Source organism: Nomascus leucogenys, chromosome 22a, assembly GCF_006542625.1.
Source record: "Nomascus leucogenys isolate Asia chromosome 22a, Asia_NLE_v1, whole genome shotgun sequence".
NCBI lineage: Eukaryota > Metazoa > Chordata > Mammalia > Primates > Hylobatidae > Nomascus > Nomascus leucogenys.
Genome location: NC_044402.1, coordinates 28,781,763 through 28,809,755, shown reverse-complemented (window position 1 = coordinate 28,809,755; position 27,993 = coordinate 28,781,763). Strand labels below are relative to the sequence as shown.

Below are 27,993 nucleotides of genomic sequence, written 5' to 3'. Positions count from 1 at the left end.
GGTCTCCAGCTAAAAGGTGCCTCTGAGCTCCCCTAGCCCCAGGCCCCCACCACCAGCCTCTGCCTTCCAAGATAACCTGTCTTGCCTGATCCTGGAAAGGCTTGTGAGAAACTTGGGGTGGTAAGAAATAAACCAAAGGAGATTCTCAAATTCTATCTCTGGGATTTCTGTTTCCTCAGATGTAAAGGTAGAATCTGAACACCACCTAAACTGCCACCACACAGTGCTACTGTCTTTGCTAGCTGACGTGGAAGTACTGTGTAAACTTAACAGAAGTGCTGTGCAGATGCTAACTGACTGTGGCAACTAGGAGGAACCCTCCCTGCCAGGAAGAGGTTCTTGGGGATATACCTCAAAGCTTAGGGCTTTCAAATACTTCCCAGCCAATGGGCCCAACTGTCCAGCCTGGCTGGGGTAACTATCTACTCCCAACTCCTACCAATAATTCTCTGGAATTCTTAGCACCCTTTTCTTGCCAAAGCCCAAACAAAGCAATTTCAGATCTGAAAATTCTTCACAAGTAGAAGTGATTATTAACTTTAATTTCTATTTCACCAAGGAATGTGAACTGAAATACAGAGAGGTTAAGTAACTTACCTACAGTCACCAATCGAACAGGCCAAGAGGACAAATGATGTTTCTAATTCCTAGCTGAGTTTTTTTTTTTTTTTTTTTTTTTTTTTTTGAGATGGAGTTTCGCTCTCGTTGTCCAGGCTGGAGTGCAATGGCACAATCTCGGCTCACCACAACCTCTGCTTCCCAGGTTCAAGCGATTCTCCTGCCTCAGCCTCCAAGTAGCTGGGATTACAGGCATGCGCCATCACGCCCGGCTAATTTTGTATTTTTAGTAGAGACGGGATTTCTTCATGTTGGTCAGGCTGGTCTGGAACTCCCGACCTCAGGTGATCCACCCGTCTCAGCCTCCCAAAGTGCTGGGATTACAGGCGTGAGCCACCGCACCCGGCTGCTAAGTTTTCTTTTTACTAAATCAAGTGAGTGGATCGCAACCCAGGTAGTGCAATGGAAGCAACCAAGTGGCTTTAAATCAATCAGATTCTCAGAGACTGACTCAGAGGCCTGGTGTGGGTTCTGGGAACCTGTTCAGGTAAGACAGAAAACCAGTGGTTTCAGGGCTCCCAGTGGGCACGTGGGCTTGGTTGGTCTTACTGCATAGGGAGGCTGGAGGACAAAAGCACCAGCAGAGTTAGGCCTAGGAAGGAAGAGACATTTTTCCAGCGACAGATGGCACACTGCTCAGCCCTGGCTCCAGAATGCAAAAGAGATCAGAAATAGATGCTCAGCAAGAGGCATGTGCCACCCGCATCATGTCTCATGCAGCTGCCATAGCTTTAACCAGGAAAACACACATCTTATCCCACTTTGCACAGACCCTCCTGAAGTGCAGAAGATACTAGCAGGAGGCATGGGGGGAGCAGATGGAGGAAGAATGAAAAGCAGTCCAAAGAATCATTCTCTCACTTGGGAAGGACAGAAGAAAGCTGTACCCCAGCAGTGTCAAGGCAGGAGGCTTCACACAAGCCCTGTTCCTCCCAGGCCTCACAGCAGTGGGAATTTACCTCAGCTAATAGAGGGAGATCCTACAACACATTTCTCAATCTAGATTCATGTCTTGAGACCCCACCCCAAGATCAAAAGCTCCCTAGTCTCTTTCTCTGCGCACCTCATTCTTCAGGCCCTCTCTCAAGGACCTAATCCCTTCAGGATCCTAATAAAATGACCAACATTGGGGGAAAAAAAGGTAAACCTTTATTTGGAAAAAGAGTTTAAATAACAATTTAAAACCCCATTTCATTTTCAAAACAGAAACAAGAAAGCAAGGAAAAGATAATCTATCAAGCACGTGCCTCTGCTGTCGTTAGCCATTTTAAAGCTACATTTCCCAGCAGAAGAGAACAGTGATGGGCCCTAGTCCTAGGAACCCACAGGGCACTGTCTTGAGACCCTTTTAGGCAGTGTCCAGGGGACGGACAGACAGAATGAATGGTGGGGTGCAGACAGACCTGGGGCTCAGACAGGCACATGCCCAGTACCCAGGAAACAAAGTTTAAAAATATATACACATAGGAAAATAAATTCCCTAGAACCTAGGCATGGGAAGATTCTAACCATGAATGCAGTAGCACAATTCAAACTGGGTCTTTGGCTTTCAAAAAAAGGAAAGAACCTTAACCCCTGGCTCACTGTCCTGAACTCAAGTCTCTTGACCACTGTCTTCAGTCCCACTTTGGAGGTCGACTGAGGCAAGAGCAAGTCAAATCTACCAGGGCCAGCAGCCACTCTAACTTAGGGAGATGTGTGGAGGGGCTGGCCTAGGATCTCCCAAGGCCACACCCCAGCAATGAAAGATTAAGGCATGCAGGTGACACAGTGCGGACTAAGGAGTCCCCTGAATAAGTCAGCGTACCCTTCTGTTAGGGGAGGGAAAGCAGAGGCAACAAGCAGCTGAGGCCTTACTGGACAGAGCCAATCCGCAAGCACTGCCACTTCAAATTCTTGGACCAGTTTTGTCCAAGGCCACCTTTCTGCTGAGGCAGTTTGGCCTGAGCTAAATACCAGGGTTTTCTAGAAAGGAAATGGAAGGGAAGCGGGAGACAGGAGATAGCAGAAAGTAAAAAGTGGTAGAAGGAGAGGAACAGAAAATTGCTTTTTAGGAGTGGAGAGGAAAGAGAATCAGCTTAGGTCTTCAGTCCCAGCTGAGGCAGCTGCAGAGTCTACCTGCTCCTTCCCCTACTGGAACTCCTACCCTTGCCCCAGTTCTGCAGGCTGCAGAGTCCAGTGAAACAAGAGTTTCCTGAAGACTCTTTCTCGTCCTAATCCTTAAATAGTTTCAAACCTCATACCACTACCCTAGCCCAATGAACCCAACATAAGGGTTCAAACTTCCGCCTCCCTCAGGGAAGCCTGGGGAAAGGGATGGCCCTTGAGAAATTACACCAGGTCTGTGGGGAGCTCTGGGTTGGAGGCACAGGGCCCGCTGGGACAGGTAGTGCCTCCCCCAAAATTTGCCACTCCAGGATGTGGGCCCCATTTGTTCCCAGAGCCCAGATGCCGGGCCTGCTCTGGTTGGCAGGAAGAATGCCTAATGAAACACAGAGGCTAAAAGGAGAGATGGGGCCATGCCTTGCTGCCGCCTGCTCAAACACAGGTACTTGGGTAGACTCTGAACCTGCCCCTAGGCCTACAGCCCCAACGTGAAAAGTGGACTGGTCAGAGGCAGGCATGGCTGTGCAAAAAGTCTCACCCCAAGAGGACACATACATGATATGCATATCTCAACATGTGCATGCCTGGCAAGAGGGCTGGGCCCAGAGGTCCTGAAGGCAAGGAAAAGGTCAGGTCAGAAGGTACACCAAGAAACGGCCTGAAAGCAAATAACCAATGAAATCAAGAACTCCCACAACCCTGGTAATTAAAAATCAAGGGGGAGCGCTGGATACATGGAAGGAAGGGGGAGCCCCCCTTCTGCCTCTCCCAGGGCCACTGAGTGTGTGGCACAGGATTAGGAAGAGGTTGGGGTGGGGCAAGGACCACAGGCAGAGAACGCGGCCAGGCCTGGAGAAAATCTAACCATGGGAAAAAGGGAACAAGGAGGGGGAAGGGAGGGGATGTAAGTTTCTTGGATCTAAGTTTCTAGAAGCATGGGATTTTTCCACAGTCTCTGATCCAGTGAGCTCTTCTGGAAGAGAAGCTCTCTTCCCCTGGGAGCCCTGTCATGGGGCGGTGACTTCCATCCCAAAGCTGGCCAGCAGGCAGAGGTGGTCTGAAGAGCAGAAGGGGTTGGGTAAGCCATTGGCAGCCCAGAGAATCTCTTCAGAGAGAAGGGAGAGACGACCCAGGAGCTTGAGAGTTCCATCTCGATACAGCCTGTGATCTGGGGCACAAAGCAGAAGCCAATGGGTAAAAGCAGCCACAGTCACACTGCATGGGCAGGCAGTGGCAGAGCCCTTTGGGAACGCCTTCTGCAGGCTGCATCCCCTTGGCTGCCCACTGCCCCTCACCTCCTCTTGCAGCATCTGGCTGAGGAGGCCTTGTTTTCTCAGAGATACTCCATAATATCATCAACGAATAAAGACAGGTGAGTTCCGGGGGACTGGGGCAAGCTGGAGAGCCCATCATTACAAGATCTTTTGATTTTCCAAGAGAAGCTAGAGATCCAGCTTTTCTATATAAAATCTGATTTTTTTATTTTTTTATTTTTATTTTTTATTTTTTTTAGATGGAGTCTTACTCCGTTGCCCAGGCTGGAGTGCAGTGGTGCAATCTCAGCTCACTGCAACCTCCGACCCCCAGGTTCAAGCGATTCTCCTGCCTCAGCCTCCTGAGTAGCTGGGATTATAGGTACCCACCACCATGCCTGGCTGATTTTTTTTTTTTTTTTTTTGAGACGGAGTTTTACACTTGTTGCCCAGGCTGGAGTGCAGTGGCACGATCTCAGCTCACTGTTAACCTCTGCCTCCCGAGTTCAAACGATTCTCCTGCCTCAGCATCCCAAGTAGCTGGGATTACAGGCACTGTCACCACACCCAGCTAATTTTTTGTATTTTTAGTAGAGACGGGGTTTCATCATGTGACCAGGCTGGTCTCACTCCTGACCTCAAGTGATCCACCCACCTCGGCCTCCCAGAGTGCTGGGATTACCGGTGTGAACCAGTAATACACGTGCCTGGCCATAACAGTAATACACATGCCTGGCCAAAAAGAAACACTCTTTACACAATACAGGCATGGGGCTGGGAGACTGCTATACTGTGCCCATTGGTATGGGGAGAGGAGACAGAAAATAAGGTCTCTAACCTAACCAAGTCCCCCATTCAGTGGCTGTCATTAAACAAACTCAACCACTTCCTAGATCTCTATTTTTGCCTCTAAAATGGGGATTGGGAGTGACTGTCCTACCCTCCTCTCTTTAATGCTGCAAGGGTAAAAAGAGACAAGGCAGGCAAGTGGCCTGTGGGGAGAATGATAAGGATGACCAGTGCAAGGGAGGTGTGAAATCTGCTCCTTTGCTGGTTAAATCCCAGCAGCCCAAGACATGCTACCAAATGCCTGACCTACCATTAGCTGTTCCCAGGGACCTGGGGGTGGAGGAACCCAGGATCCATCAGGCTTACCAGTTCTGTCCCCATTCTCACAGGACTCAGCTGAGAAGAAGATGTAATCTACTGTCATTCCAAGACCCAACGGCATTGTAGTGACCTCTGGGCGGCCACGCTGGGGCAGGAAGTGGGTATATACTGACGTAAGGTGGAGGCAGTGCTGGATGGTACCTACAGTCCTACAGGGATGAAGGGGGAAATATTAGTCAACAAAAATTACTAAATTTTCCCTAGATCACTTTTTCTGTGGGTTTTATGAAGATTTTTTAAAAGGATGATCTCAAATGACTCAATCTCAGCCAATTCCTTCTCATGCTAAGAAGGGGCTGGCAGTCTCAGCTAAAATTAGCCTAGAAACACACATTTGTATTAAGACTCTCTGACACTCCTTATCCCCCACTTTCTGTTTGTTACCTGGTAAAGTATCCCCAGTGTACCCCTGTCTGGGGCCCAGGCCTCTTCTGTGAGGCTTTACCCTCTGAGGAAAGAGTACATAGCCTTTTCACCTGCAGGAACATGGGTGGGTCACCTCTGGCTTCTGTATACCTACATAACCCTCTATAAGCTTAGCAGGTATTAGGGGAAAAAGAGCTTATCAAAAAGTGCTCCCCCAAGTCAACCTCAGGACAACCAATGGGAATCTCTTACACCTAGGCAAGGGCTGGATTGAAAACAGAAGAGAACTGGAGAAGGTTACCTGGAGAAGGCAGGCTCAAGCTCTGATGTGTCTTTCTCAAGGACAGACTCAGCCCAACCCGCAGGTCGCTCTGCAGAGGACCAGAGAGAAAAACGTTTTCTCATCCATAGACAGTGAAGCAGGGTCAGAACCTTTCACCCTAAAATCCCTCTCAGATCCTTGACTGGATTGCTTCAGAAGGATCCAGAAGGAGAAAGGGAGAGAGAAACAGTGAGGAGGAAAAGATGACTATAAACCAAAGTCAAGAACCTCAGAAAGCAGATGTAGGGCATCTAACACAGACATTGTCTTCTGTGGCTCCTCACCTTTGTTTTTCTTTAATTTGATTTTAAAAAATAATAAATCATATAGTCACACGGTACAAAATCAAAATGTAGCAAAAAATATCAGTGAAGTTTCCCTCTCACTTGCCCTCCTCTGCCACTCAATTCCCCTCTCCAGAAGCCACCAATGTTACCAAATTCCTGGTATATTCCTTCAAAGACTTTCTATTACATACCATCCATTGTGTGTGTCTATGTATGTATGCATACATGTATATATACATACATATTACATATATGTATACATCTATAAGCACACACACACATACATATCATACACACGAATGTTAAAAAAGGAAGATACAAATTACCAATATCAGGAAAGAAAGAAGGGACATTAGTACAGATCCTACTAACATTAACAGGATAATAAGGATCAGCAACAACACTGACAAGCCCTTAGCTAGACCAAGAAAACAGAATACTCAAATTACTAAAATCAGAAATGAAAGAGGGGCCATCACCACCAACCATTTAGAAATAAAAAATAACTATAAGTGAATGCTATAAATAACTGTATACCAACAAATTGGATAACTTATATAAAATTGAAAAATTCCTAGAAAGACACAAACTATGCAAAATAACTCAAGAAAAAACTGAAAATCTGAATAGGCCTATAATAAATAAAGAGATTGAGTCTGTAATTTTAAAACATCCCACAAAGAAAACACCAGGCTCAATGGCTTCACTGGTGAATTCCAGCAAACATTTCAAGAGGAATTCATACAAATCCTTCACAAACACCTCCAAAAAAGAGGAGACACTTCTCAACTCATTCTATGAGGCATTACTCTGACATCAAAACTGGATAAAATGTCACAACAAAAACTATAGACCAATACCCCTTATGAATACAGATGCAAAATTCCTCAATAAAATATCAGCAAACCAAATCCAGCAAAATATAAAATGATTATACACTATGACCAAATAAGATTTATCCTAGGAATGTAAGCATGGTTTAACATCTGAAAATCACATAATGTGATATGTCACAATAGAATACTTAAGTTTAAAAAAAAGCCACATGATTATCTAAACAGACAGAGGAAAAACATTTGACAAACTCCAACACCCTTCATGAATTAAAAACACTCAAAAAGCTAGGAATAGAAGAAAACTTTCTCAATCTGATAAAGAGAATCTATGAAAAACTCACAGCTAATATCATACTTAATGGTGAAAGACTGAAAGCTTTACCCCTAAGATCAGGAACAAGGAAAGGGTGTCTGTTCTCACTACTTCTATTTGACATTGTACCAAAAGTTTTAGTCAGAGTAATTATGAAAGAAAAAGAAATAAAAGGTATCCAGATTGGAGTAGAAGGAATACTATTTCTATTTGCAAGATGACATGATCTTATATAGAGAAAATCCTAAGAAAACCACTAAGAAACTATTAGAACTAATAAATGAGTTCAGCAAGATTGCAGGTACACGATCAATACACAAAAATACCCCTATACACTAGCAATGAACAATCCAAATATGAAATAAAGAAAATTCCATCTACAATAGCATTAAAAATGAAATAATTAGGAAAAATTTAATAAAAATAGTGTAGGCACACTAAAAATTACAAAACTTGGAAAGAAATTAAAGATCTAAATAAGGAAAACCAGCCCATGTTCATTGGCCATAAGACAATATTGTTAAAATGGCAGTACTTCCCTAGGCAACAGACTGAGTCCCTGTCACAGAAAGGAAAGAAGGAAAGGAAAGGGGAGACAGGAAAGAGGAGAGGGGAAAGGAGGGGAGAGGGGAGAGAAAGGCAGAGGAGGGGAGGGGAGGGGAAGGAAGAAGAGGGAGGAAAGGGGAGAGGAGGAGAAAAAGGAGGAGAAAAAAGGAAAGGAAAGGAAAGATTTGCAGATGCCTATCAAAATCCCAACTGGTTGATTTTTTGGGTTTTTTTTTTTTTTTGCAGACATGGATATGATGATCCTAAATTTCATATGGGAATGCAAGAGACCCAGAAGAGACAAAAATCATCTTAAAAACAACAAAGTCAGAGGACTTACTCGTCCTTATTTGAAAAGTACAGTAATCTATCTTATCTATGGGGGATACATACCGAGACCCCCAGCGGATGCCTGAAACAATGGATACTACCAAACCCTAAATATACTGTTTTTTCCTAAACATACCTATGATAGAGCTGACCTTATAAACTATGTACAGTAAAAGATTAACAATAATAATAAAATGAAACAATTATAACAATATACTGTAATAAAGTATGTGAATGTGGTCTCTCTCTCCCTCAAAGTATCTTAATGTTTTTGAACCTCAGTTGACCAGGGGGTAACTGAAACCAAGGAAGGCAAAATCACTGAGAGGGCGGACTACTATATACAAAACTATAGTAACCAAGACAGTGTGGCTCTGGCATAAGGACAGATACAGACAGGAAGGCAACAGAACTGAGAGTCCAGAAATCCATACATCTATGGTCAATTGATTTTTGACAAGGGGAGAAGTAAATGGAAAGTGACTTGTGGGTGTAAGGTTTCTTTTGTGGGTGATGAAAATGTTCTAAAATTAGATCATGGTGATGGTCACACAACCCTGAATATACTAAAAGCCAATTAATTACACACTTAAAATGGGTGGATTTTATGACATGTGAATTTCATCTCAATAAAGCTGTTCAAAAAAAGGATATGGGAATGTTACAAACAACTTCACGCCAATATATCTGATAATTTAGATGAAATGAAATACCCCTTTAGGCCAGGCGCAGTGGCTCATGCCTGTAATCCCAGCACTTTGGGAGGCTGGGGCGGGCGCATCACAAGGTCAGGAGATCGAGACCATCCTGGCTAATATGGTGAAACCCCGTCTCTACTAAAAATACAAAAAATCAGCCAGGCGTGGTGGTGGGTGCCTGTAATCCCAGCTACTTGGGAGGCTGAGGCAGGAGAATCGCTTGAACATGGGAGGCAGAGGTTGCAGTGAGCCGAGATCGTGCCACTGCACTCCAGCGTGGGCAACAGAGCGAGACTCCATCTCAAAAAAAAAAAAAAAGAAATGCCCTTTTATTTGCCTTATATTCTTCCTGTTAGATTTATTTCTATATTTTTTCTTTTTGCTGCTCTTACACAGTGTATTTTTTTCATTATATCTTTTAATAAACATGTATTTTTATACAGGAACACTACTAAGTTCTGCACGTTAATTTTGTACCTATCTCCCTTCCAGAATTATCTTAACGCTTAATGCTGCTTATTCTCTTGGATTACCAGTTATAAAACAATGTCATCAGCAAGTAATAATTTACTCCCTCCTTTCCATTTTTATACTTCTATTTTGCTATATTTCTATTTTCTACTTCTAATTCTGTTGGCTGGTATCTCCAAACACAGTTACATTATGATAGTCTTGTCCTTGTCTTGTTCCTAACTTTAACAGGAATGCTATTAAGAGTTTTTTTCTTTAATCAAGATGCTGTTTGGAGTTGAAATAAATATATTTCAATGGTGTACGAAATTATCCATTTTTTTCTTAATTTAAGAGGGTTCGTTTTAAAAGAATCTAGAACAAATGTTGAATGTTAACAGATGTCTCCAACATCTATGCAGAGGATGGCACAGGTTTCATATATTTTAGATTTCACATATATATATAATTATATTAATAGATATCTCAATATTGAACTATCCCTATATTTCTAATAAACTTCAGTTGGTCTATGGTATATTACTCTTTCAATGTGCTGCTAGATTTTGTTTCCTGATCTTCTATTTAAAATTTTTTGCATCAATATTCATAGGTGGAGAACATTAGAGTCTGTAGTTTTCTTTCTGTGTATTTATTGTCAGGTGTCAGTGTCAATATTATACTTGTTTCATAAAAATAACCTGGCCACTTTCTCTCTCTGTGCTTTGTAACAATTTAAATAATAATGGAAATATATGTTTTTTAAAGGTTTGAGGACATTCCCCATCAATCTAATTTTTCTATTTTTCCATTTTGTGTAGAGACAGGGTTTTGCCACATTGCACAGGCTTATTTTGAACTCCAGGACTCAGAGAATCACTTGCCTCAGTCTCCCAAAGTTCTGGATTACAGGCATGAGCCACTGTGCCCAACTTTTCACTTTTAACTTATATGTTTATTGCATGTGCTTTATGATCTAACATATGATCAATTCCTAAGAATTTCCTATGAATACTTAAAATGTCCTCTCTGCTGTCAATGTTCGGTGTTTGATATATATGAATCAGATTTATCATCCGACATGTTACTTAGTTATTCTATATTCTTAGTCATCTTTTATCTACTTGATCTGTTGCAGACTCAGAAAGATCAATTAAAGCCTTCTACCTTTAGTTATTGTCTATTACTCCATGTTACAGCCTACGCTTTCACTTTGTGATTGTTGATGCAATGTTATTTGGAGCATAAACATTTTTAACACTAGTATCTTTGAGTTACATCCTTTATCATTACAATATGCCACACACACACACACACACAAAATCACAGTGACCTGCAGGATCTTAAACATGATTTCCCTAGACACCATTCTTACCATGCAGCACTGTGAACAAACAGCACTGCTCTGGCAGTTATACAGGACTCAAGGCTTCCACCTACTCTGCTCCAGGTCACATGAGCTGCTCCCTCTACATGAGCTACAGCCTCTTCCTGGGCCCATTCAGCAATAGTAGCAGCCACGCATGCAAGTTCCTCTGCAAGTACTTGGGAAGAGGATCCTCAGTTGTATCACACAACAGCCAGTAGAGAAGCTGGATTTAGGACTTTCCTGCTCTTTTATGATGTTAGCTGTAGGCTTGTTAAAAAACAAACAAGCTAAAAAGAACTTTTCTGCTTAGAAAACTGACCAGATAGGCCAGACACAGTGGCTCACACCTGTAATCCTAGCACTTTGGGAGGCCGAAGTCGGGGGATCACTTGAGGCCAGGATTCAAGACCAGCCTGGCCAACATGGTGAAACCCTATCTCTACTAAGACTACAAAAAATTAGCTGGGTGTGGTGGCACGCACCTGTAATCCCAGCTACTCAGGAGGCTGAGGCAGGAGAATCACTTGAACCCAGGAGACAGAGATTGCAGTGAGCTGAGATCGCGCCAATACACTCCAGCCTGGGTGACAGAGTGAGACTCCATCTCGAAAAAAAAAGAAAACTGACCAGATAGCCTTAGCCTTTGCTGTGTGACTGTGTGACCTTCTGGTCAGTTTGTTAACTAGGAGTTTACAAAAATCGCCCATTAGCAATTGCCTTTTCTGTAATGTGCTAAATTGTGCACATGGTTTGCTCTTACTTGTTAAAAGACTTAAAGCTCCAAGATTCAGTGTAATGTGCCAGTGTCTATGAGAAAGAAAACACAGTAATTCCTCTTAATGTCTGCTATGGTCTAAATGTTTGTGTCCCCACAACCAAATTCATATGTTGAAATCCTAACCCTCACGGTGATGAGGTGGCACCTTGGGGGGTGGTTAGGTCATGAGTGTGGAGTCCTCATAGATAGGATTAGTGCCCTTATAAAAGATGCCCCAAAGAGACCCCTTTCCTCTTCCTCTTCTACCATTGAGAAGATGATGCTCATGAACCAGCAAGCAGGCCCTCACTGGACACTAAATTTGCCCGTGCCTTTTTTTTTTTTTTTTTTTTTTTTAAAGACAGGGTCTCTGCTGCCCAGGCGGGGAGTGCAGTAGGGCAATCATAGCTCACTGTAACTTCAAACTTCCGGGCTCAAGTGATCCTCCCACCTCAGCCTCCTGAGTAGCTAAGGCTACAGTCACATGCCACCATGCCCAGCTAATCTTTTTGAATTTTCTGTAGAGATGGGGTTTTGCTATGTTGCTCAGGCTGGTCTCAAACTCCTGGCCTCAAGTAATCCTTTCACCTCAGCCTTCCAAAGTGCTGGGATTACAGGTGTGAACCATTGTACCCAGCCTCTGCCAGTGCCTTGATCTTCAACTTCCTGGCCTCCCGAACCATGAGAAATAAATGTCTATTGTTTAAAAGCTATCCAGTTTATGGTATCTTGTTACAGCAGCCCAAATGGACTAAGATAATATCTTTAAGAACCATACTGGAAAAAAGAAATCATTCATAATAGAAATGTTGACAATGAGGGAGACTTAAAAATTAAATACCCTTTTTACAAATTATTCCATTACAAAGGGGGTTAGGGGCCGGGCCTGGTGGTTCACACCTGTAATCCCAGCACTTTGGGAGGCCGAGGTAGGCAGAAGATTTGAGGCCAGGAGTTCAAGACCAGCCTGGCCAACATGGTGAAACCCCATTTCTACTAAAAATACAAAAACTAGCTGGGCGTGGTGTCACATGCCTGTAATTCCAGCTACTCGGGAGGCTGAGGCATGAGAATTGCCTGAACCCAGGGGCAAAGGTTGCAGTGAGCCAAGACTGTGTCACAGTACTCTAGCCTGAGCGACAGAGCGAGACTCCATCTCAAAAAAAAAAAAAAAAACCAAAACAAACAAAAAAAATAAAGGGAGTTGGAAATAGTAAGAATCACAATGTATTTTATTATACACATTAGATGGCACAGAATGCTCTAGTACAATGCAATGTCAGCTTACGTGAAAATCAAACCATCACTACCTAGCACTTAATCTTCCTTTGTACTCAGAGGCTCCCCATTCAAGCTAGTGTCACAGTTAAGTTGTCATGTTTTGAAATGCACAGTTGGGTTGGATGATTCTGGTACTGAACTGGAAATATTGTTAGCATATGTAAACAGAGCCTCTAGAAAAATAAACTCACACACCAAGATCTCCTTGTACTCCATTCATAACCTTTTTTTTTTTTTTTTTTTTGAGACACAGTCTTGCCCTGTCACCCAGGCTGGAGTACAGTGGTGCAATCTTGCAATCTCGGCTCACTGCAAGCTCTGCCTCCCTGGTTCACGCCATTCTCCTGCCTCAGCCTCCCGAAGAGCTGGGACTACAGGCGCCCACCACCACACCTGGCTAATCTTTCCTATTTTTAGTAGAGACAGGGTTTCACCGTGTTAGCCAAGATGGTCTCGATCTCCTGACCTCATGATCCGCCCGCCTCAGGCTCCCAAAGTGCTGGGATTACAGGCGTGAGCCACCGCGCCTGGCCCATTCATGGCCCTTTTAAAATAAAGATAGTTGGCTGGGCATGGTGGCTCACTCCTGTAATCCTAGCACTTTGAGAGGTCGAGCCCAGAGGATGGCTTGAGCTCAAGAGTTCGGGACCAGCCTGGGCAAGATTGTGAAACCCAGTCTCTACAAAATACAAAAATTAGCTGGGCATGGTATCATGTGCCTATAGTCCCAGCTACTCGGAAGGTTGAGGTGGGAGGATTACTCGAGCCTAGGAGATCAAGGCTACACAGTGAGCCGTGACTGTACCACTGCACTCCAGCCTGGGTGAAACAGTGAGACTCTGTCATGAAAAACAAACAAACAAAAATTTAGATTTGAGATTCATCAAGAGCCCGTTCAGCCCTGGGTAGGAGCATTGAACAAATAGAAGGGTACATTCAAAGTATGTGGAGAATAAGTATGTTTACCCAAATCTAACCTCAATTTTGAAAACACTGTTATTTTGCACCACTGGTGAACTGGCTATTTTGCCCCTATAGAATGAGTCCTTTCTACCTACAAAGTGATTGTCAGTATATATTTTAAAGGTTCTTGGTTTAATTTTGTTACTATTTATTTTATGTTTCATTCAAGTACATCACTGATTTAAATAACCTATTCTTACTATGAAATTATCTAAGTGAGATCTTGTTACTGTTTTTATAATCCTAAATCATTGAGCTACGGCTCCCCTGGCTGAACCTGACTGACACAGAATTTACTTATCCCAGTTCCTGCTACCTGCTGGTTCACTCAATACAGGGTGGCCATCATTGTTATCACTATTGCTATTGCCATAGCTGTAATAATACTTTCACTTTGCAATTAAAATAAAACTGGGCCACTGACACGTTTGTTGCTCTGTGCAAAATGCCAATTCAAGTTAAATTCTTACAAGAAGAAAATAAATTCAGTGTTCATCAGCAGTCCTTTTACTATAGTTTTCCCAGCCATTGCTTGGTTGCCTTCAGTTACTCCTCTAGTAGTTTCTTGAAGAAAGGTTGTTAGTTGAGTATAATATTCTTGAACTATATCTCCTTTCCTAGAAACCTTAATCCACTGTTGTCTAGAGTTGGGTGTCAATATTAAGAAGTCTGAAGTCTTCCGGATGCACTGGCTCACACCTGTAATCCCAGCACTTTGGGAGGATGAGGTGGGCAGATCTCCTGAGGTCAGGAGTTTGAGACCAGCCCGGCCAACATGGTGAAACCCCCCATGTCTACTAAAAATACAAAAAAATTAGCTGTGCATGGTGGCGCATGCCCAGAGCCCCAGCTATTGGGGAGGCTGAGGTAGGAGAATTACTCGAACCCAGGAGGCAGACGTTGCAGTGAGGCACGATCACACCACTACACTCCAGTCTGGATGACAAAGCAAGACTCTGTCTCAAAACAAACAAACAAAAAAAGTCTGAGGTCAACCTCATTACCATTAGGCTTCAAAGTACCTCAATCTTTTAACTGCCCAAAAGATTCTTTCATCTTTGACTTCTAGGAACCTCACTAGAATGTCTTAGTATTAATTTTCCTACATCTTTTTTTTTTTTTTTTTTTTGAGACACAGTCTCACTCTGTCACCCAAGCTGGAGTGCAGTGGTACGAACATGGCTCACTGCAGCCTTGACCTTCTGGGCTCAAGCAATCCTCTTGCCTCAGCCTCCTGTGTAGCTAGGACCACAGGCATGCATCACCATGCCTGGCTAATTTTTTGATTTTTTTGTAGAGACAGTGTCTCACTTTGTTGCCCAGGCTGGTCTCAAACTCCTGGGCTCAAGCAATCCTTCTGCCTTGGTCTTCCAAAATGCTGGGACTATAGGTGTGAGCCAGGGTGCTTGGCTCCTGTATCATTTTTTACTGAGACATGTCTTCTCGATCTGAAAATTCACATCTTTTCATTTTGGGAAAATCTTTCTTGGAAAATTATCTTTAAATATTTCTGCTGTGTTATTATATTATAGGCTTTCTTCTTTGGGAACTCCAATTATGTATATGTTAAATCTCCTTTATCTTTCACTACTGTCATTTTCTCTCTAATCCTTTCTAACCTTTAACTTCTCATTTTTTTTTTATTTGTTTTGTTTGGATTTCCTGGCCTGTCTCTTACCTTGTTTTCGACAGTTATCTATTCCTACTTGTGCTGCATACAGTTTTGTCTTTATTTTTTGTAATGTTTTTATTGTTTATTCCACTTCTTTTCTGAGCTCTGCAGCTTACATTTCATCTTCTGATGTCTTGCCACATGCCTGAACTTATTTTATAAAGGCAGCTATTTTATTTTTGTGCTCTTTGTTTCATAAAGATAATTTCTTGGCCCAGCGCAGTGGCTCATGCCTGTAATCCTAGCACTTTGGGAGGCCAAGGCAGGCAGACTGCCTGAGGTCAGGAGTTCGAGACCAGCCTAGGCAACATAGTGAAACCCCTGTCTTTACTAAAATACAAAAAAAGAAAAAAAAAATTAGCCAGGCGTGGCGGCATGCGCCTGCAGTCCCAGCTACTCGGGAGGCTGAGGCAAGAGAATTGCTTGAACCCAGGAGGCAGAGGTTGTAGTGAGCCGAGATGGTGCCACTGCACTCCAGCCTGGTGACAGAGTGAGACTCTGTCTCAAAAAAATAAAAATAAAAATAAAAAATAAAGACAATTTCTTTATTCATGAGAAAGTAATCGTAACTTCTATGAGCTCCATGGCAATTATTTTTATCTTTGAAGTTAAACATTCTTTATCTGTCTTTTATGTTTCTGTTCCTTTTTTCTTGCAGTATTTTAGTACAGATTCCATGCTTTTCCTTTTTTGACAACCAGCTTTGAATTAGTTGAGGTTTTTCTGCACCAGCTATTTGTACAAAGTTTATATAAGGGAAGGACTGGGTATTTCAAGTAACGGGAATTTTCTTTTTGACACAGGGTTATGTAGGCATCCTTTTAAATCTTTCTCTCTCCCAAGCCAAAAGAGATAGGCAGCTCTACAAGTATCTCATCTACCCTCTCTACCACTTGAACAGATTGCTTAATGGAAATATGGCTTGATCCTTGATCAGTCCCTTCTCCACCACCTCTTAGGATCAAAACGGGTCCAGAGACTCTCCTCTCATGACCCGTGCTTTCTATTCTTGTTGAAAAAAAAAAAGGGATTTGGGTTTTATGCTCCACGTGGAAAAAAGTACTCAGCTAGTTCTTTCTGAGATCCACATATCCCCACAGATAAGTCTCTCTATACTTCCTCTAGCACCCCTGCCCGATCTCCAGTGCTTCTTGCAGGCATTCCTTCTGTGTTGTGGTTCTTGGTGTCAGATATCTTCAAATCTCCCAGTTTTGTCTACAATGGAGTTTACATTTCTTTTTTCCATTCTCCTTGTTGCTTTGAAGTGGTTTCAGAGACAAGAAGGGGAGAATGTCAAGTATACTCTGCTACATTCAATCTGAAATTTCTCAGTAGGAACAACTTTTATTAAAACCAGAACCACTGTCACCTTATGGTTTTCAAAGCCCCATCATATGTAACTTCTCTGCTATATATGCTGTACACATGCTAGTCATTAGCAACTTACGCCTAAAAAGGTTAAATGGCTTACCCAAGCTCTCAAAGCTAGTTACAACCCAGGTGTCTTGATTCCTGTTCCGGTGCTCTTATCACACTGCACATCCATGCAATGGCCACTGAACTCAACTGACCTTCCTTCTAAATATACGTATTACCAGAAGCTAATCTCTAAGAATTACACTTAGAAAAGAGCAGAAAACCACATAACTGACAAACATCAGGAATGAGGAAGAAAGAAGACCAAGAAACTGGGATTAGTTCCCGTTACCTGGCTTAGTATCTGTCACTCCTTCCATGAGGACCAGTCCTACTGGTCGCTGACAAGCGATGCTGCAGAAGCGGAAATGTAGCAGGAAGTCTCGGCCATATTTGCGTCTCTCTGTAAACCAGGAAAAGACATATAGTGAAAGAAAGACGATGAAGCCACATGCTGAGACCTCCTTAGTACCAAGCAACTTCCAGCATAGGTACACAGAGGAAGGATTCAGAAGACAAGGAGATTTTCCAATGGCTATGATTTAAAGTTGTCCATTTTATTGGACAGCCATTGGGAGGATAGTGAGAAAACAGGAATCTGCTAAGAGAAATGAGGGATTACACTTTTTCTTGTCATTGAGACACCAGCTTTCTCCCAAAATGGGCATGAAGACACAGCCAACCAAGAATGTGACATGTGCTCACCTGATCTCTTGGGGTGACAGGAGGTGACATACTGACAGCAATCAGTGATGCCCAGGGAGCTGGGCCACAGTGGGACCTGCAGCTTCCTCTGGTAAAGCTGATGAGAGAAGTCTTCCTGTCCAGATACCTGGGAGGAAAAAGAAGGGTGGGAATAAGGAAACCAAGATAGAAAAAGGAAATAACAGCCCATGTTTTGGGACATGTGGACAAATACAAACACATATAATCACACACTACGTACATGGTATAAGCAAGCATATAAGTCTCAGGGGCAGGTTAAAAATAAGGACCAAATTAAAACCATTACTTTTTCACTGGCAACACTGAAATGTCCATGAAACAGGAGGAGGGGTAAGAGACTGAATCAAGGGGAATCAAATAGTATGAACATGTGGTTCCCTAACTTTTACCTCCGAAAAATCAATACAATTCTCCTCCACAGGGAATATCAACTCTCAGGGGCTTTAAGTTGCAATGGTTAAAGGTTTATCCTCATCTTTGGATCTTCTGGATCAAGGTCTAATATCCTGAACCTATTACTGGGTAACCACAGGGTCAAACCAAATGGGAAAGCACCAAAGCACTTTACCGTATCTACGTCACCATCCTCGGTCAAAGCCAATGAGCAGCCTGGGAACGGACAAAACGTAGTAGGGGAAACATTCGGCAACATCAGTCATCTGCACATCTCCAACGTGTGTAGCAAAAGTCCCTTTATGCCATTTAACAACAACAAGTACTTGAAAGCCAAAAGACACTAGCTAGGTGCTGGGGATAGAGCAGCGATAGACAGAATCCCCTTGCCCTATAAGGGCATAAGTTTTCAATATGTCATCAGAAGTAAAACAGATCTGCAATTCAATGGCCACTTAACAGCTGTGTGACTTACGGCAAGTTAGTTAACTCTCTTGGGTTCACTATCTCCTACTATAAAATGGGATAGGCCAGGTGCAGTGGCTCACACCTGTAATCCTAGCACTTTGGGAGGCTGAGGTAGGTGGATCACCTGAGTTCAGGAGTTCGAGACCAGCCTGGCCAACGTGGCGAAACCCCATATCTACTAAAAATACAAAAATTAGCCAAGCATGGTGGCACACACCTGCAATCCCAGCTACTTGGGAGGCTGAGGCAGGAGAATCACATGAACCCAGGAGGCAGAGGTTGCAGTGAGCCGAGATCGTGCCATTGCACTCCAGCCTGGGCAACACAGCAAGACTCTGTCTCAAAAAATAAATAAATAAATAAATAAAATGGGATAATAATACCATGTACAATTAAGAATCTTAATAATCACTACCAGTTACTGACTTTGAGCCAGATACTGGAAAACACTTTACACGCATTATTTTATTCAATCCACCCAAAAAAACACCACTGAGGCAGGTCCCATTATATCCCTCATCATATAGATGAGGCAAATGGGGTTCAAGAAAGTTAAGTAATTTGCTCAAGGTGGCAGAGCATGAATCTGAACTCAGGACTATCTGGCTTCAAAGCAAGTGCTCTCATTCACTATGCCTAACAGTGCCTGTCATGTGGCAGGCAGTCAGTAAATTCTTTTCCTCGTTCCCTGAGTTCCTTGATTACAGCTCCTTTAGGGCAAGATCATGGCTTTCTCTGCACACATCTGGCTCATTTACATAAAATCCCATGTGAGCAACAGTAATTCAATCGTTTTGTGTCCTTCCACCATTGTGCCTTGCCAAAAGTTAGTCAATAAATTGAAACAGTAGGGGCAAAATAGAGGAACAAGGAGATTAAGTGACATAAAGAAATCAGCACAAGCTGATAAAATTATGAGGTGTTTGTCATCAACACTCAACAGTTAGAAGGAATGAGATCCATATGCAAATTGCTGAGTGAAAAAAAACAAGCTACAAATGAAACATACAATAGTGTATCATGTTTATAAAACACACATGGTAGATTACATATGGGCTGTTATAAGCAATGACAGCACAGTATTTGAGGGTAAGAGCTCTGCAGCCAGACCACCTGGTTACAAATCCTGGCTCCACCACTAACTACTAGCATAACTTAGGGCAAATTACTTCACTTTTCTGAGCTTTAGTTTCCTTATTTATAAAATGGAAGCCATGATGGAAATTGTGAAAACTAATTAGTTAATGAGTATAAAGTGCTTAACATAGCACATGGCACACAGTTAAGTGCTTAACAAATGTAAACACTGATTACAATATCATAGGAACATAGATATCACTGTAAATGCAAAGAAAACAAGCTAAAAGACTACCACCAAACTTAGAACAGTCATTATGTGACTCTAAGAGAATAGAATAGAAAATGTGGGTAATAAAACAGGCCTGTGCCTTACTGCATAATGTTTAAGTTCCTCCAAGTATGTACTTATGTATTACTTGTGAATTAAAAATATTAATGATAAAAACTGAAAAAAATTCCAATATACCAAAGTACTCAAGAATTCTTAACTTCCAGGCTTGGGTACAAGCTATTCAACATAACAAGAAAAAGGAGGAGCAGGCCAGAGCAGGTGTACTGAGGTCCCTGCCACAGAAGAAGCACTGATGCTAACACCTGAATCTCTCTTAGACCATGTTCCCACCCACACCGTGGCCTCTCCCATTTCACCTTCCAGGCTGGCATCCCATGGTACTGGAGCTCTCCATCCCTGATGAAGTTGTAGAGAGGTGAATCAGGGACAGAATTTAGGTCCCCGCATAAGATGATGGGGCAGTGGCTGCCATCTGACAGTCTGGCCACCTTGTCCACTTCCGCCAGGAGAATGGCCATCTGGGCCAGCTTGACATCACCCCGGCGTGGGTTGTAAAGGATATGGGTATTTGCCACACACAGCGGGGCCACCGAGACTTGCCCCAGGCCTTCTGGGACGAGTGGTTGCAGTAGCAACACTAAGCCCACATTATCCCGATTAAGTAGCTCCAAGCCAGGCCGGAAGTACTCCACAGGGCTGGCACAGAGCAGGCGGAATCTGGTAGGCTTGTAGCAGACAGCACAGCCATCGGTTTTACACCCAGTCCTCCTCTTGTAGAAACAGGTAAAGCCTGCAAGGAAAATCCCACCAAAGAGATGGGTCAGAGTCCTTAAAGCCTGAATCCCTTCCAACCAGCACCAACAGTCCCAGTGTATGCCCCTGAGGCATTGTTCCTGCTGCTCAATAAAAGCCTTTGCCACTTTCTTGGTTCAGCAGGTTCCCCCTTACATTGTAACCAGGTGACTGACGGGCTGGAAAGGCAAGGAGGAAAGGGTATGAAGCAATGTAACATGATAGAAAGGAGCACAGAATCTAGTCAGACAAGCTGGATTCCTAGCTCCACATCTACTAGCTTTGTAGCTTTGTGATTCTGAGGAAGTCACACGAATTTTCAGAACTTCAGTTTCCTCATCTGTAAAATGGGAATATTAACAGTCTCACCACATTGGTTACTTCGAGGATCAAATAGCAATGTATGTCACAATTGCTTTAAAACTGCAGAATTCTACCTTCTCAGGCACACATGGAAGGAGCTAGCTCACAGGTGAAACTGAAGGTTTACTAAGACAAAAGGAAAGGATGGGGTCTTCAGGAGAGAGTAGACAAGGCTGTAGAAAGAAAAGCTGGCAAGCATCCCAGGGAGCTGCATTACCCATCATTCGCAGAGAGGGTTCCAGCTGCTCCCAGTAATGATCTTCCTGGACTTCCTGGAGACACAGGATCTGGGAAATTGACAAGAAACCCAATCACTCCAGACTGCTGTAATGTGACCCCCACCCTCTAGGAGCAGGTCCTGAGGCCAGGTGGGAAGCTGCTGGGTCACACTGAAACTTCCCAGAGTCACCAGCAGCAAGAACAGGCCCAGACTTAAGCTGAAGAGATTAGACATCTGCACTGGATTTTCCTGCTCCTTGAATCCCTCAAGCCTCCCTTCCTGCATGAAGGTGCTGGAAAGTGCACACCTAGGGAGATTCTTCTCAGCATCTGCCAACAACTCACTGACACTAGGCAGGCAAGCTCCAGCCCTAGATAGGACTCCAATCATTTGAACAACTATGGGTTGAACTCATCTTCTAAGAGCACTGGGAAACAGCCCAAGTCCAGCAATAATGCAAGATGGCAATTCCCCCTCTTCACTCACATCGGGGTCCCAGTGCTGGAATTCCTGCATGAGGTTCACGAAGCGATAGTTCCAATTGAGGATGTCCGGATGGCAATGTAGATAGAGCTCTGAGCTCTGCTGCATCAGGTCCTGAGCCAGGATGTTATAAGACATCAGAGTGAACTGGAACTGAGGGCCATCTCCTGCCTTCAGGCCCTGAGCATCTGGCTGGGTGGAGAAATCCTCCCATTCTCGCCACAAAATTTCTGCAAAGGGATTGAGAGCATTCCATGGCAAGTACGAGTAACGCAGAGGTGCCGCCATCTCCACTCCTGACTCAGTAATATTATGCCTGAAGTTCCTTTTTCCATCTTCCCTGTCACCCATCCCTCTCTGTGGGGAATTGAGCAGCATTCTATGGACATTCTTCAGATGACATGGTTAGCTCCACAAGGCCAGAGACAATCTTGGCCTGCTCACCACTACATCCCCAGTACCTAGCATCTAATAGATGCTCCATATATGCAAGCTGACACTCTCTCATTTTTGATAAATCCATGAATCTCCAGAGAATCACTCAGATGAGTGTGCTTAACAGTCACCTGGTTAAAGACATTTCTAGAGTAACTGCAGCCCTGGGTATTTTCTGACCCCTAAACCTGGAAGAATCTGTGGGACTAGAAACTATGGTGTTTCCCCATCTCCCCTATGGCATGTGGCAGCATAGTGGATTTCAAATCTATTGACACCAGTCTTCAAATTTTAATGGACTCTCAATATACAACACAAATAAAACTGAGGTGATTGTGACTGAGACAGAGAGTAGAGGCCCTGAGACCTCTCCATCCCTACCCCCAGAAAGCCCTAGGGTTACCACCAGAGAAATGACATTGTGGAGAATCAGAACTAGAGTATGCTTTCAGTTCTTCCCCTACCTGGCTTTATGACTTTAGTCATGTTCTGCTACCTCTCTGCACTGTGATTATTTCACCTTTAAAACCATAGGGCTGGATGAGATGATCTGTAAGGACCCTCTAGATCTGACACGCCAAGATTCTTAGAAAAATAGAATGCAGTGGCAGAGCTCCCTACCATAGAATCTTCTCTTTAGCAATGGCTCTGCCCACACCTGAGACACCGTGCTCCCTTGGCTCACTCAACCAGTTGTCAGACTCACCATGATATGGTATTTCCACTGGGGGAGGCTGCAACTGCCCCAGGCCCTCAAAGGGCCAGATGGGAGCCTCTTCCTGAGGCAAAGGCTCAGGTGCTATGCTCCAGGCCAACACCGCCGGGTCCTCTTCCCACTGCTCTGTGGCCAGGGCACCCACTGGGAGGACAGCACAGTCTGCATACTGGGGGTCCGACTGCATGGGGATAGCTGCCCACATGGGGCCCTCTACCTCCGGCAGTGGCTCCTCTCCTAGCATCTCAGGGAAAGGCTCATCCAGTTTCTCTGCTGCCCGAAGGTCACTCAGCTGCCTGCTGGACCACTTGTCCTCTGAAGCAGCATTCTCTTCTCCAGGATTATCCATCAGAAGTGCCAGGCTGCTCTGGGCTAGTCCTTTATCTATAAGGGGCCCCTCACTTGCAGTTGAGAGCACCTGGCTCGACCCTTCTTCTCGCCACTGCTGCAGCAGGCCCTCACATTCCTCCTGGTCAGGGCCCCGAGGGGCCATGGCAAAGTCGCCCTCTACCTGGGGGGATGAGCTCTTCGCCAGAAGGACATTTTTTCGACATGTGAAGAAAGCATCTAGGAGGAAAGCCAATATACCAGGTTATAAGACTGTCATCCAACCCATACTCTTCTCCCAGCTAAAACATAAGCCCAATAAAAGCAAGACCCATATCCACCTTGCTCATCATTGTACCATCACTGAGCCTGCCCACCTTAATGCCTGAACATCATCATCACCATCAGGGCAAAGTATTCACTATGTGCCAGGCACTGTTCTTTACAAGTGTTGACTAATTCATATGTCAGGGATCTGATAAATATTCAGTGCATGAAAGAACAGCTGTCTCACATAATCTAGAACACAGATGGGCACATATAACCACACTCCTTTTACATGACTTAGTTAAGACTACTATTAACAAACTCTTTGGTTCTAAGAATCACATTACATTGGAATCAGCAACTGACTGTTAATCAGAACTGTGGGTTATGATCTAGCACCAAAATTAATAAAACTGACCTTGAACAATGCCCCTAGTCAGATGGAGTTACTCTTGACTGTAAAATGGGGACAAGAGGCCAGGCGTGGTGGCTCCCAGCACTTTGGGAGGCAGAGGCAGAGGCAGCAGGATCGCTTGAGGCCTGGAGTTAGAGACTAGCCTGGGCAACATAACGAAACTTCATCTCTACAAAAAATTAAAAATTAGCCAAGTACGGTGGCACATGCCCATGGTCCTAGCTACTTGGGAGGCTGAAATGAGAGGATTGCTTGAGCCCAGGTCGAGGCTGCAGTGAGCTATGACTGCCCTTCTGCACTCCAGCCTGGGAGACAAAGTGAGACCTCACCTCAAAAAAAAAAAAAAAAAAAAAAATTGAAAAAAAAATTTTTAATTTAAAACAATAGACAAGAGAAGTTTGAACTAGATAATCTCTAAGAGCTTTTCTAGCTGTATAAATTCCCTAATCTATGAATGTATTCCAAAAGAAAAAGTCCTAAAGCAGACAGTCTCAAAAATCTATACAATTTACATCTTAGCAAGGGCCCTTAAGCCTCTTCTCAAAGCTACTTATTGTAATAAAATCTTCACAAACTTCATTATCTGCTTTCCCATTCCACAACACATCAGAGGCTATAAATTACAAGGCGCCAACAATTGACAGTAAGAGACAGCTGACATCTCTCTGCTACTGCAGCCACAAATGACGGCCAACAGGCAAGAAACAACGTGAGAAAAACTCTAAAATTAGAGCCCCCAAACTCTGAGCACAGTATTTTGGTGAGAGCAAACAGCTCCCACACTCACACACTCAACCATTTATTCACAGCACAGGACGAGTGACATGCACGATGCTGGCCCTCAATCACTAGACTCATTTTATTGGCAATTTTTTTTTAAAGGGAAGAAAACTTAAAAGTGGCTCAAATATTGAAAGACGGTTCAAATATCTTGTTTGGGGTCTATGTATATTTATGTCCTTCTAAACAATGGTTTTTAGCCACGGTGATTTTGCCTGTGGTTGTCACAACTGCAGCAGTGCTACTGGCATCTAGTGGTTAGAGGACAGAGACGCTGCTGAACTTCCAACAATTCACAGGACAGACCCACAACAAATGATCCGGCCCAAAACGTCAACAGTGCTGAGACTGAGAAACCCTGCTCTAAACCTATGGGCTGGGTCGTTGAGCTTTAGTCTCAAGGACTTGCTAATTATCTGCCCCTTGAAACATCCTCTGTGTATACCAGATGGCAGAGGTTCTTTGGTTCATATGCACAAAGTTACTGGCTTTCAATTTTGGTAGATGTCTTTTGGTGGTGGTGGTGGTGGATTTTCAGCAGCAGAATGCTTTTGTTTTTTAAAAATCTTATCTGGAAACCAAATAGGCCAAGTAAATATAAGCGGGACTACTATAATATGTAGCTGGGGAGGAGCCCTCCTCTGAGATCCCTAGAACTCCACCGGTCTGGAAACCTCTGGACTAGTATATCACTAAGGCATTAGAAGAGCTCCAGGAATAACAGCAACATAGTTAAAAGAATATGTTTAGTTCTCTGAAAACAATTACTTCTGTGGAGTTTCCCATTCCTCAGAAATATGGACACACAAGACATTCCTGAATTCACTGAGTGTCTACTATATACCAAGCAATGTGTTAACACCAGAGATACAGTGAACAAAATGGACGTGGCCCTGCTCTCCTGAAGTTTGCATTCTAATGGCAGATACACAGTAAAATTTAAAATATTTCTACATGAAATATACATTATCAATGACACACACATTGCGTATCAATTGTGTAAAGTTCCACAAAGGAAAACCACAGAATATACAATTGGAGCCCTCATTCCTAAGTACTTCTTGGTCCTGTCCCATAAATTAAAGGCAAAAAGTCTGCCAGTTCCATGGGATCTCAGAAACTGATGGTCGCATAAAACCCTCTGTAATTTCAAAGCCCAGGAACAGACAAAGCAGACAAATTATGAAAAAGTAACGAAATAACCACCCCCTCTTTGAGTTATCGACTGGGCCTTGCCCCCACCCCAGCACATCTCCCTCTAAACCGCCGGGGTGGGGGCAGGAATGCTCAAAAGCTGAGATCTAAATGTGTCTGATTGAACGTCCGTTTTTCAACCAAAGACACCGGTGAGAGAAGAGCGAGAGCTGCCAGGTGGCAGTGAAAGGCGAGTGTGAAGTTAAACCTGGGGAAGATCGGTGCGTCCAGTGCTTCGGCCATAAACCTCCCAGAGCCGACCCGCCTCGCCCGCCGAGAATTTGGGCACTCGCCTAGGTCCGAGCTGCTACCCCTTCCCGAACCCCGGGGTGCTGACTTGGCCGACCCCACAATCTCTCTCCACCCCCAGGGCCAGGAAAGGGCCCTGCCCATCCACAGCTCCTCTCCACCTTAACCGCGACCGGACGCCATCTGACAACAGGCGGGAGGAGGGGCCGCCCACGAGGGAGGTCCGCAAGGTCCAGGCCTCGTAGGGTCAGGAGGGGCCTGCGGGGCAGGGGCTCGGGACCGCCTCCCTACACCTCGGCACTGCCCGGGGCACGGTAGTCGTGAGGCCCGGCCAACCACACGCCGCCCCAGGCCCGCGGAGCCCCGCAGAGGCGGGCCCCGGCCGGGCTCCTGTCTGTCGGTGCGCCTGGCCGGTACCTGAGAGGGCGCGGAAGAGGCGCGTGGCCGGCAGCAGCAGGTAACACAAGCACGACGCGATCATGGCCGGCCGCCCGCGCCCGCCTCCGCTCCTCACTGCCGCCAGCAGCGCCTCCCTCAGCTCGGCCCCGCCCCCGGCCCGGTCCAGCCCACGTGGTGCCGCCGCCGCTACCGCCGCCGCGCTTCAACAACAACTTTATTGGGAGCGCAGGTCTACGGGTGCGCACGCCGGAAGTGGGAGGAGCCGGTTCCCATGGTAACTAGCCTCGCCTAGCTCCCGGCTGCCACCCTGGCGTCCCGGATTAAAATTGAGCGCCTCACTGGAGGCTCCATAGTGTTATTCAAAGGCCACAGTTTATTCCCACTTCTGCAGCTGACTAGGTGTCCACCTTGTGACCACACTATAGCCTCTCCGCCCCTCAGTTTCCTCACCTGTAAAATGAAGAGCTGGACTTTCTCTAAGGCACCACTTAACCTTGACTTCTAGCCCTTCTCAACCCAAAAAGGAAGTGAGTTATTCCCCCATTTTCCCGTTTTCCTGCCTCTACTTCCCTGTCTCAGATTCTAGATCACAAATTGACTCCCACTTTGCTTCAGAAAGTAAGATTTTGTCTCCTTCCCTACTTTCTAAATGGGCCTTCTTTTCCCTAATCTAGAAAAACAGGGTTTCCCATTGGTAAGGGAGTCAAGAAAGAAAGAGAGGACAAAGAGAGGAGAGAGCGAAGGGAGAGAGGAGAGAGAGAGAAGAGAGAAACTTCCACAAGGCCAGGGACCAGTTCTGGCTGGTTGTTTGCTCACCTTGAGGTATCTCTAATACAATCCAAGCACCTACTGTAACCAAGTACCCAGCTTGAAAGTTATATTCTTGTTATATTCTTTTATTTCTTTGTTTATTTTTGTTCAGTTAACCACTAGGCACCCCCCGACACCCCAGCCCCCCCACACACACTGTTAGCATATCTAATTGTATGTTTGCTTAAAAGTTCCAGAGACTAAATCTTGAAACAATATAGGCATCTGTGGAAATCTCCACCAGGAGATTGCTTCAAGGCTACAGTTAATTTATAACTCAGCCCAGCCCGAGATGATGCCAGCGCATTCACCAGATGGGCAGTAACTCAAGACAAGTCATCAGAACTCGTCATGAAGACCTGCACTGCCTCACCCCTTGCATACCCTCCATGCCAAAACTTCTTAAAGCCTCGCATTTCGCTTGGAAATGTGAAGCAGTTCCATTAAAGCAAAAGCCTGGATCATTTTTCCCCACTGATAGCTTTGGTTTATAATAAAGTCAGTCTCCTTCTACCGTACCACGACCTTGCTCATTGGTTTTGCAAGCGGCCGAATCTGCATTCGCTAGCACTACTAGCCACCACATAAGCCTTTGTTGACTGGTTGAACAAAGCATATGTCACTAAATGAAGGCCAGTTCTGCCATCACTTCTGTGCCACCCAGTGACCTCTTTGAGTCTCTCTTCCCCAGTCCCCCTCCCCCAATCTTCTAACCCAAACAGGCTCTGAAGGAGGGACTGGACAATGCACCCAGTTTCAGTACCCAGTGTCTGAGTTGCGCGATTTCCAGTTTGTGGCTGGAGCCTTGGTTGTTCAGGGAAGCCTTCTGGGG

The 27,993-nt window shown here is 44.4% G+C and overlaps 1 protein-coding gene across 5 annotated transcripts; it reads right to left on the bottom strand.

Moving 5' to 3' along the window:
• Positions 1–873: 873 nt before the first annotated feature.
• On the bottom strand, positions 874–27,993 carry ANGEL1 (angel homolog 1). 5 transcript variants are annotated; one of them, XM_030804307.1, is made up of 12 exons: positions 26,370–26,565; positions 22,712–23,287; positions 21,574–21,800; positions 21,085–21,154; positions 20,069–20,502; positions 18,558–18,675; positions 18,048–18,088; positions 17,459–17,585; positions 17,046–17,156; positions 5,815–5,884; positions 5,133–5,296; positions 874–1,097 (listed from the first exon to the last, which is right to left on the bottom strand). In XM_030804307.1, exons 1-12 carry the CDS (start codon positions 26,431–26,433, stop codon positions 874–876), a joined length of 2,226 nt encoding a protein of 741 aa, XP_030660167.1. In that variant the 5' UTR covers positions 26,434–26,565. The 5 variants fall into 5 exon arrangements, with proteins under 5 accessions (XP_030660167.1, XP_030660166.1, XP_030660168.1 ...); XM_030804308.1 differs by lacking the exon at positions 874–1,097 and adding an exon at positions 1,745–3,892; XM_030804306.1 differs by lacking the exons at positions 18,048–18,088; positions 18,558–18,675.